General features: G+C 38.4%; 1 protein-coding gene across 1 annotated transcript; it reads left to right on the top strand.

Annotated features, from left to right (window-relative positions):
* Nucleotides 1–1,286: 1,286 nt before the first annotated feature.
* On the top strand, nucleotides 1,287–2,995 carry LOC118912894 (short coiled-coil protein). The gene has a single exon (XM_036886478.2). It carries the CDS (start codon nucleotides 1,361–1,363, stop codon nucleotides 1,607–1,609), a length of 249 nt encoding a protein of 82 aa, XP_036742373.1. The 5' UTR covers nucleotides 1,287–1,360; the 3' UTR covers nucleotides 1,610–2,995.
* Nucleotides 2,996–9,648: the final 6,653 nt, after the last annotated feature.

Here is a 9,648-nt window from a genome sequence, read left to right as displayed (position 1 = left end):
TGGAGCTCTCTACTCGCCAGATGGGCTGTTGCTCAATTCATGAATCATTTAATAAAGCCAATGAGCTCTTCAAATGTATTCAGTTGAATTTAAAAAAAAAAACAGAGTTTCATTCCTTTGGCTACTTATACAAAATTTGTCATTTGATCCTAGTTAGGGAGGGTGGAGCAACATTAAGATCTGTGTACAGAGCACTGTGCTAGAGTCAGACTGAGCCCTGGTGATTCTGTGCTCGCTTCTTGCTGCTTTGTTAACCTGAGATCCTCTTCCCGTTGTTCAGCACTCTGCACTTGGTAAATTGAACTTGGGTATCTTACACAAAGTCATGCAGAAAAGTCATACAACTGCACCTCGGAAAATGTATCTTTAGGGGCTATCTAATTATTTTCTCTGGTTGATGGCCAATAATTACCATAGTTTGACACCCAGAAATTTTCTCAAACAATACACATGAGTTGCAGGTCTGTATAAAATCCATTTTTTGGATTAAAATTGATTTATTGAGGTGGGGTTATATGTCACATGTGGGGCAATGTCTGATATTTTCCTTTTTAAAGACTGTTGTCAGTTCTTTTGTACAAATGGCATTTTTCTGGGGGTGACGTGTATCTAGTAGCTTTAGTTTTGCCTGCCTTATAAAAGCTATATGTAGGAATCTATGAAACTGTTCATGAAACTGAATTCCTTTTTTAAATCTTTTATCTTTATACAAAACCTCTAAAGACACACCACACTAGGTCTCCTTGAATCCATTTCAGTAGCTGCAGTCAACCGTGACCTTTCCACAGAACATAAGCACAGACGTAAGAATTCACCACTGTTATCATACATTATCTTCAACAAAGATTGCTTGTTGGAAAAGTAGAACCAAGCTTCTCTGTAACAGCACTTTTTTCTGTCTGTGAGGATCTGCAAATTTTATTTGCTAATAATGTACCTGGAGATGACTAGATGTTCACGTATTTTGTGGTTAATGATTTCTCAATTTCTGCTTTTTTAGTCCCTAGCTACTAAACTAATGGACTAAAATCACTCCTAGTCAAGAGGCCTGGAGAGCCTTTCAGAGCACCAAGAGAACTAAGGACTTTCTAAAATTCAATTTTAAGCATTAAAAAAAATTAAAACACAGATACCATTGATCTAGCAGCCTGATGACATAAGAGTGCAGCTTTCTATTTGTTTGTTTTCTCCTCCAGGGCTTTGCACAGTTTCTTTTCTTAACCGAGACATCCAGCTTTGGGGGACAATTAGCTAATGTTGAGCAACATTAAGATTTGTGGCCCTCCCACTCCCGGCTTCAGGGACTGCAGAACATTCATCAAGGATTTTGTATCCAAGGCCCAAAAGTTTCTTACCTAAGATGATGAATGCTGACATGGATGCAGTTGATGCTGAAAATCAGGTGGAACTGGAGGAAAAAACACGACTTATTAACCAAGTGTTGGAACTCCAACACACACTTGAAGATCTCTCTGCAAGAGTAGATGCAGTTAAGGAAGAAAATCTGAAGCTAAAATCAGAAAACCAAGTTCTTGGACAGTATATAGAAAACCTCATGTCAGCTTCTAGTGTTTTTCAAACAACTGACACAAAAAGCAAAAGAAAGTAAGGGATTGATAACCCTTGTTTAATGGAATTACTGCTGCTTTTTTCTTTAAAATTTGGATAGGTTCCAAAAGTTAGAGTACTTTTGTTTGTGGCTTCATTGAGTATTTATGAAGATTATGTCAGATTAGGCAAAATTAGAGCATAACAGAAAACTTCATGAATTTGTGTATTATGTTAGTCCATGAAAATGTGCAAATGTAGAGTCTTTATAATTAGAAATGCATATATTTATGAAACTTGAAAATGAATGTTTTACTGAATTTCCTTTGAATTAAAAGTTTAACACTGTCATTTATAGGCATAGTAAGAGATACAAGAAAATAATCACCATGTTGTGAAAAAGTGACCAAAATCATGTACTGAATGCACAGCTTTATGTACCCTGTCCACCATCTTGTGCCTCTTCTCCATTTGTTTCTTCCTTCCCATTTCCCTTCTCCTAAGGAAAATAATTATTTCACATTGTAAAAGTAATTTCAGTAGTTAATCATCTATGAGAGTCAACTGAACCGTAATTGTTGAAACTTAACTGAAATACTTTCTCAGTTAGGGCTTATTTGTATTTAGTTGTAAGATAGGATTGTTAGTTTCTCTTCAATCAACTGAAAACAGAGGCTATAAAAATTTTTTCTTTGAAACTGAATTGTGAAATTGAGAAGATTTGTTAAAAACCTTTTTGCACAAAATAAGCCATTTGGTATCTGAAAAGCTCTGGTTGTGTGTGTGTTTGAAATAGAAAATTTTAAGAAAAAATAGAAACAGGATGGAAAAAGTACTTCATATACAGCAGTGACCAATTCCAAATGTTTTTACTCCAGATCCGTGTTATCTTTAGCACAAATTAGATCTTTTGAAGAATATGTGTGAAAGTAGGTGAAGTTTGATTAACTTTATATAAACCATATCTAGATTACAAAGAGTTTGGTCTCAAGGCTTATTTGTAATACCCAGCAGATCAACTTTTGCAAAATCCCTTGAGTGTATTAGTATTGAATCCTGAATAAAATAGGAGAGTTTTACATGTAGTCTGATACTTCCTCAGTATTTTATCTTGCTACTTCTTCCAGAATTTTCTGTAAATCCAACTACTTTGCAGAGTTTTAATCATTCTTTAACAATTTAAAAAATTTTAGTTTGTAGGTTCCATTTGGTAAGAAACTTAATATCAGAAGTAATGCTAAAAAGATCCACTAATGTAGATTTGGGCCACTTTTAATCATGGAATAATCATGTTTGTATTGGTGTAAGATTCAATGAATGACTTTAGCTGTATGAATATATAATAATAATACTGCAAACATTTTGTGTCCCTTTTGTGACCTAATTCACAAACATTTAAGATTGTATTGCAATTTTGCTTTGCTGTTTAATAAAATACTGTTTCAGAAAAAAAAAAAAAGATTTGTGTACAGAGCACTGTGCTAGAGTCAGACTGAGTCCTGGTGATTTTGTGCTCGCTTCTCGCTGCTTTGTTAACCCGAGATCCTCTTCTCGTTGTTCAGCGGTATGTTCTTCCCCCAACCATACAGAGCGCCAAGCTGCCTGTGCCACAGCCGACCCTGCTGGGGATTCTTACCTGCAATTTCTGCCTTCTTAAGGGTCTTTGTCTTCACACCTGGCAGTACAGAGACAAGGCCAGTGTATTCATAGGGGCTTCTATGCATGTGAGGGGGTTTTGCTCCAGCTCCTTCCAATACTGTAAAGCCGTCATCTGCCAGGGCTCATGTGCTTGCATGTCCTGAGAAGGGACTGAGGCTGCATGCTGTAGATGCCTCACAGGCATTGTGTACGGCAGATGAGGTTCAGAGTTCTGTCAAGTCTTTGGGAAATGGGAGGAAGTGTATTATGGAAATAATGCAATACTAAAGAGGTGATAACTGGCTCCCACCAACCCCTTTTTTGATTGCCTACTATTCACAAAGAACTGGGGAGGAGGCGGACATTATGGAAGAGAGAGAATCCCTGCTTTCACCTAATTCATATTCAAGTGAGGACGTTAGAGCAGTTCGACTAACAGTTCCTTTTCTACCAATATATAATCTGAGTGTAGACAGAAGGATGGACATGTTCTGATTAGAAGGAATGAAGGGATTCCTGGAAAAGGTCAGTTAAAAAATTTTTTATCACTTGTTACGTGTAAGGCTCTGTACTTGGCACTAAATATACGAGACTGGATTTACTCCTTACTGGAATATTGTCATGTCAGTGTCACTATTTTCATTTACAGATGCTGAAACTCAAGCTCAGAGTAGTCACAGAATTTTCCCCAAATCATTCTGTTGGCAAATTAATAGAATTGGGGCAGGATTTGTGCTGATTTTGAGTAATAGGTAGAATGTGGATAATAAGCAAAGTTAGAGAAGAATGTTCTAGGCTAAAAAACAAAAATGGTTTGCTTGCAGGATTGTGTTAAGCAAAGAGTTCAAAGGTCGTGAGCAAATGGTCCAGTGGGAAAGAAGTTCAGGAAGATGGCACATGAATTAGACAATGGTTGCAGAAGGCTTTGGAAGGTGGAGTTCAAACTGGTTCTTGTTCTGTGATATATATTTTAAGTAAAAAGAACCCTTGGAAGTGACCAAATGAGTGTCATCATCAGAAATGGATCCTTGTGTGGTTACTTCTACAAGATTGTTAGGTTGAAGGGCACAGATGGGTTTGACTGGGGACTGAGGAGCAGTGTAGGCTAGTGATGGTAAGCGCATAGGGTAATGGCAGTGGTAAACTCAGAGATCTTATCCCCAGGGATAAGAACTATTTGTTGTTGTGGACTGCGGTGTGCCAGCGACTGGTGACTGTCCGTGTCTACAGAGATCCAAGCCTTTTCTGACCTTTTAGCAGCTTCTCACTTTTAGGCTTTCTTTCCCTGGCACATCTCTTGAAGTATTTCTTTTCATAAACTAGATGCACTTGTTCCTTATAGATGGCTAGCTTTCGTTTTTCCTGAACTTCAGCCTGTAGTCAAGATTTAAGATAAAGATTAATGCGTCACAGTGCAAAAAAGAAATCTGGCTCCCTGAATCCAACGGCTTTATTCCCTGTTCTGTCAGCTACTCAGAATATGCATAGTGGGAGACATGTCTGGTGGATGCCTCTAAGTGGGGGACAAATCTTTTCTGCAAGCGGAAGGACTGGCCAGCAGAGGGCAGCTGATCTTGAGTTCTCCAACTGACAACTCCATGGATGTAGGCACCTTACAACTTGGTGCTTAGAAAGCCTGGACAAGACACTCCCCAGAAGAGATTTGGAGCAGGTTGCTATGGCTTTACTGCTGCTCACAGGCTACTTGATGCCCACAGACAACTGTGCCTCAGTTTCTCACCTGCCGTTGTCTCTTCGTACCTCAAGGGAAGCGAGTTCCCTTGAAGCAGGTTGTGTTTTTTGTCTTACCGCTTAAAGAGCAGTAGTTCAGCAAATAAATGAACACCATTAATCTTATTAATAGAGTCTGGTACTCAGGCTGTGTTTCTATGCAGCCTGAAAATCAAATCATCCTCAATCCAACCTTTATCTTTTCCATAGCTAGGAGCACAGAAGACTGCAAGTACGGAATATTTAAAATATTTTCCCCTAGGAAAAAGGAAAGCCATCCATGTGACAGTAATGCCCTTTGCTCCTAGAAGCGGCTTGGGGTTGACAAACAGCTCCAAACTGGGGACAGAATTTGGGAATTATAGGATAGATATTTATAGTTGGAGTATCTTTAACGTCTGGTTGGGAGAACACTGCCACTTTTTCTGTATCACATACTAACTGCTTGGACATAGATAGATACATAATACACATACATACAGATGTATTTGTACTTAATATATATATATATATATATATACTTTATTCAACAAATGCATATATAATGTACATTTAACAAATTACATATATATATTTATATATTAAATACTTACTTACATTTAACATAGTAAATACATTTGCATGCGTGTACAGTGATTTTCCGAGAAAGGGGACAGAGTGCTGCCCATGCTCCCAGGGAAGCTCTTGCCTGACTAGCAGGCTGATAAGGTCTGAAGTCTTGTGATTTAGAAAGGAGACTGGCGGGGCTTTAGAGCCAGAAAGAAGGAAGCCAGGAGGAGCTAACACAATTTAAAGCAGCTGGTAGGAAGGGAGGGAGCAGAGCATTAAGGGAAAAGAGAAATGATCAAATGAGAAACAAGCAGCTAGGATGGACCCTGCGGGTGCGTGAGTGGGCGGGGCACCGTGCAGAGATGTGGCAGCTGGCCACCAGGTCAGCAGTTTCCGGAAGAAATCAAGCATAGTCTAGATATCTCCCTTTATGAAAATTAGGCTGAGTCAAATGGTTTGAGTAGAAATTTAGAATAAATTAGTAAGACAAATTTCTAACTAAAGCATTTGGGGTCTACAAGAGAGACCTGAATACTTAGAGGAAAGCCGAACTGGGAGCACGCTGGGACTACTCATTAAAGGGACTTGTTTCCCCGTGGGGGCAAAGCTTTGTGTTTAGAGGCTGATACCTATCGTGTGACCTTGGGTAAAACAGTAACTTCTCTGTTAATTTCCTCCCTAGGTCAGTGGAAAACACACTATCTACTTTATAAGCATACAGTCCTAGAAATAATACGTGACATGACCTATGAAAGACGTATTTAAGGAATGCTAGTCCCTTCCTCCTTCGGACCGGAGCCAAGCTGACCGAAGAGGCTGTTCACGGGCTTTGCCTCCGTTTACGTGACTTCCATGCCCAAAGTACATTCGCAGTAAGGTTAGTCATGCACTTAGGCTGTTTGCCCGATGCACAAAATGTGAACGAAATGAAGAAAGAAAGAAAAGAAATGATGAAGCTGCCTTAGAAGAGAAATTTCTTTCCTCCTGCCCTTTGGAATAGGTCATAGAAGGACACCTGCACAGTACGAACAGGTGGGGTCCCCGGAGAGTCCTGGGGCAGTCTTTGGCCATAGTGTTTGTGGATTTATTACTACTTAGAGAATAATGGAATCTCATTTTGATCATCCACATAAAATTGATCATTTTACCACTTTAGAAAAATTACATGTAAGTTGCCTTCAGAATTAATCTTGCCTTTGCTAAATGTCTCATTGGTGATCTGAAAGTTGAAAAAGGAAAAGCAGAAAATAACATTCCTAGAGAGTATCTATGCCCAGAAGCTAAGGATTTCGGTAATCTCTCAGTCCTTAGCTAATATTTCAGATGTCTGCAATACACAATATTTTATTCTTTTGTTCTACCCTTATTTATTTTTTGTCGTAGAGGCATTACATTGAAAAGTCCATTTACCCTACCGGCCAGGTGTTTCATTACAGGGATGGAATGTAAAAGATCTTTTAATATCTATTTGTTAAAATGCACTGGAAACGCAGGTACATCAATACCAAACACTTGTGGAGCAACAGGAATGCTCACACATTGCTTGTAGGAATGAAAAATGATATAGCCACTTTGGAAGACAGTTTGGTGGTTTCTTGAAAAAGTAAACCTACTTTAACATATAATCCAGAAACCACACTCTGCAGTATTTACTCAAAGAACTGAAAACTTATGTCCGCACAAAAATCTGCAAAAGGATGTTTATAGAGGCTTTATTCACGATTATCAAAACATGGAAGCAACCAAGATGTCTTTCAGTAGGTGAATGAATAAATCAACTGGTACATCCAGAAAATGGGAAATTATTCAGCATTAAAAAGAAATAGGCTATCAAGCCATGAAGAGCTTGAGGAACACATAAATGCATATTGCTAAGTGAGAGGAGACGATCTGAAAAGGCTACATACTGTATGCAGTGAAAGGATCAGTGGTTGCCAGGGATTGGGAAGGAGGGAGGAATGGACAGGCCAAGCACAGAGGGTATTTAGGGCAATTAAAACACCCTGTGTGATACATAATGGGCATCATATCCTTATACATTTGTCCAAACCCATGGAATATACAACACCAAGAGTGAATGCCAGTGTAGACTGTGGACTTTGATGATTGCAATGTATCAGTGTAGGTTGGCCAATTACAGCAGATCTACCTACTCCTGTGGGGGATATTGGTATTGGGGAGGTATGCGTATGTGTGGGCAGGGAACATATGGGAAATGTACCTTCCTCTCCGTTTTGCTATGAAACTAAAACTTCTTTAAGAAAACAAACCTTTTTTTTTTTTTTTTTTTTTAGATAATTATTTTTTATTGAAGGGTAGTTGACACACAGTATTACATTACATTAGTTTCAGGTGTACAGCACAGTGATTCAACATTTATATACATGATAATTCTAAGTACCAGCTATCACCATACCAAGTTGTTACAATATTTTGACTATATTCCTTATGCTATACATTACATCCCGGTTACTTATTTATTTTACAATTGGAAGTGTGTACTTTTTCTTGGTTGTTGTTGTTAGGGCATCTCTCATATTTATTGATCAAATGGTTGTTAACAACAATAAAATTCTGTATAGGGGAGTCAATGCTCAATGCACAATCATTAATCCACCCCAAGCCTAATTTTCGTCAGTCTCCAAACTTCTGAAGCATAACGAACAAGTTCTTACATGGAGAACAAATTCTTACATAGTGAATAAGTTACATGGTGAACAGTACAAGGGCAGCCATCACAGAAACTTTTGGTTTTGCTCATGCATTGTGAACTATAAACAGTCAGTTCAAATATGAATACACATTTGATTTTTATACTTGATTTATATGTGGATACCACATTTCTCTCTTTATTATTTTTAATAAGATGCTGAAGTGGTAGGTAGATACAACATAAAGGTAGAAAACATAGTTTAGTGTTGTAAGAGAGCAAATGTAGATGATCAGGTGTGTGCCTGTAGACTATGTGTTAATCCAAGCTAGACAAGGGCAATAAAACATCCACGTATGCAGAAGATTTCTCTCAGAACAGGGAGGGTGAGGTTCTAAGCCTCACCTCTGTTGATCCCCAATTTCTCACCTGATGACCCCCCTGCGACTGTGCCTGTCTTAGGTTGTTCCTCCCTTGAGGAATCTTACCCGTCTCTGGCTAACCAGTCATCTTCCGGGGCCATACAGGGAAATGTTAAGTTGGTAAGTGAGAGAGAAGCCTTATTGTTTGAAATGGTTAGCTTTTTATTTCTTTGCATATTTATGCCCTGTGGCTTCTATGCCCAGCATTTGTCTTGAGGTATCTTTACCACTTGGAAGAATTATGATACTCGGTAAATTTGATATGAAGCACGAATTCTATTTAAGAATTCGTTGTAATTAGGAAGGAAGAAGAAAAGCTATAGAAGTAGCAGGCGGGAGAAAACATGGGAAGATTGATTATTTCTTTGACATATCTTCTTGTAGAGTAACTTCAGCATGTATACATTTTAAGCTACTACTTAAATTGCGCACACACATTAACATAATAGGAGTATAGTTACATAACCAAAGCATATCTGTAATTACCAGCCATCTCCAGTGAAACCAAGAAAACCAGTTAGGCACCTTAGGCATTTGTGAAAACTTATCAATGATATGATGGTTATTATCTAACTGAATTTGAATAGTTTGAGAAAAATCAGACAAATTAAAACAACCCATTCCTGGGCACTGTTCACATCCCATATGTTCTTTTAACAGTAAATAGTCTGTAGTTGTAAGATTTTGGAGCGCTACAATTTGCACTTCTCCTAATTCTTGGTTGAGTTCCAACAGTATAGATCCAGTCAAATTTGTTGTTTTACTGTATGCACAGGCCAGCTTAGATATCTCCTTCATTCCCATGGCAAGTCCAGGAGCTGGTGGGATGAGTGCATCTACAGCTGTAGCAGTGCGTGGATCTTTGTTGGGGTTTTTTGATGATCATCTTCTGGCATGAGTCTTCCCGAGAGTGCTGATGTTGGAAGTTCTCTTTCATATCGTTTCTTAGTTCATTTTCGGGGTAGCCAAATTAGGCTTTGATCCTCTGTATAAACACAAACAGACCCTTTGTCTACACTTTTATATGTCCTTTATATCATTGTGTAGAACTCATTAGAGGTCACCACATAGGAACTGCATTTTTTTTTTTTTAATCATTAATCTACACTT

The sequence above is a fragment of the Manis pentadactyla genome, chromosome 2 (genome assembly GCF_030020395.1).
Source record: "Manis pentadactyla isolate mManPen7 chromosome 2, mManPen7.hap1, whole genome shotgun sequence".
Lineage (NCBI taxonomy): Eukaryota > Metazoa > Chordata > Mammalia > Pholidota > Manidae > Manis > Manis pentadactyla.
Note: the sequence above shows the minus strand (reverse complement) of the source record. Positions and strands in the feature narration are given on the sequence as shown.

What these genes read in the sequence shown, in the direction of transcription:
- LOC118912894 (XM_036886478.2), top strand. Translation starts at nt 1,361, where the DNA reads ATGATGAATGCTGACATGGATGCAGTTGATGCTGAAAATCAGGTGGAA.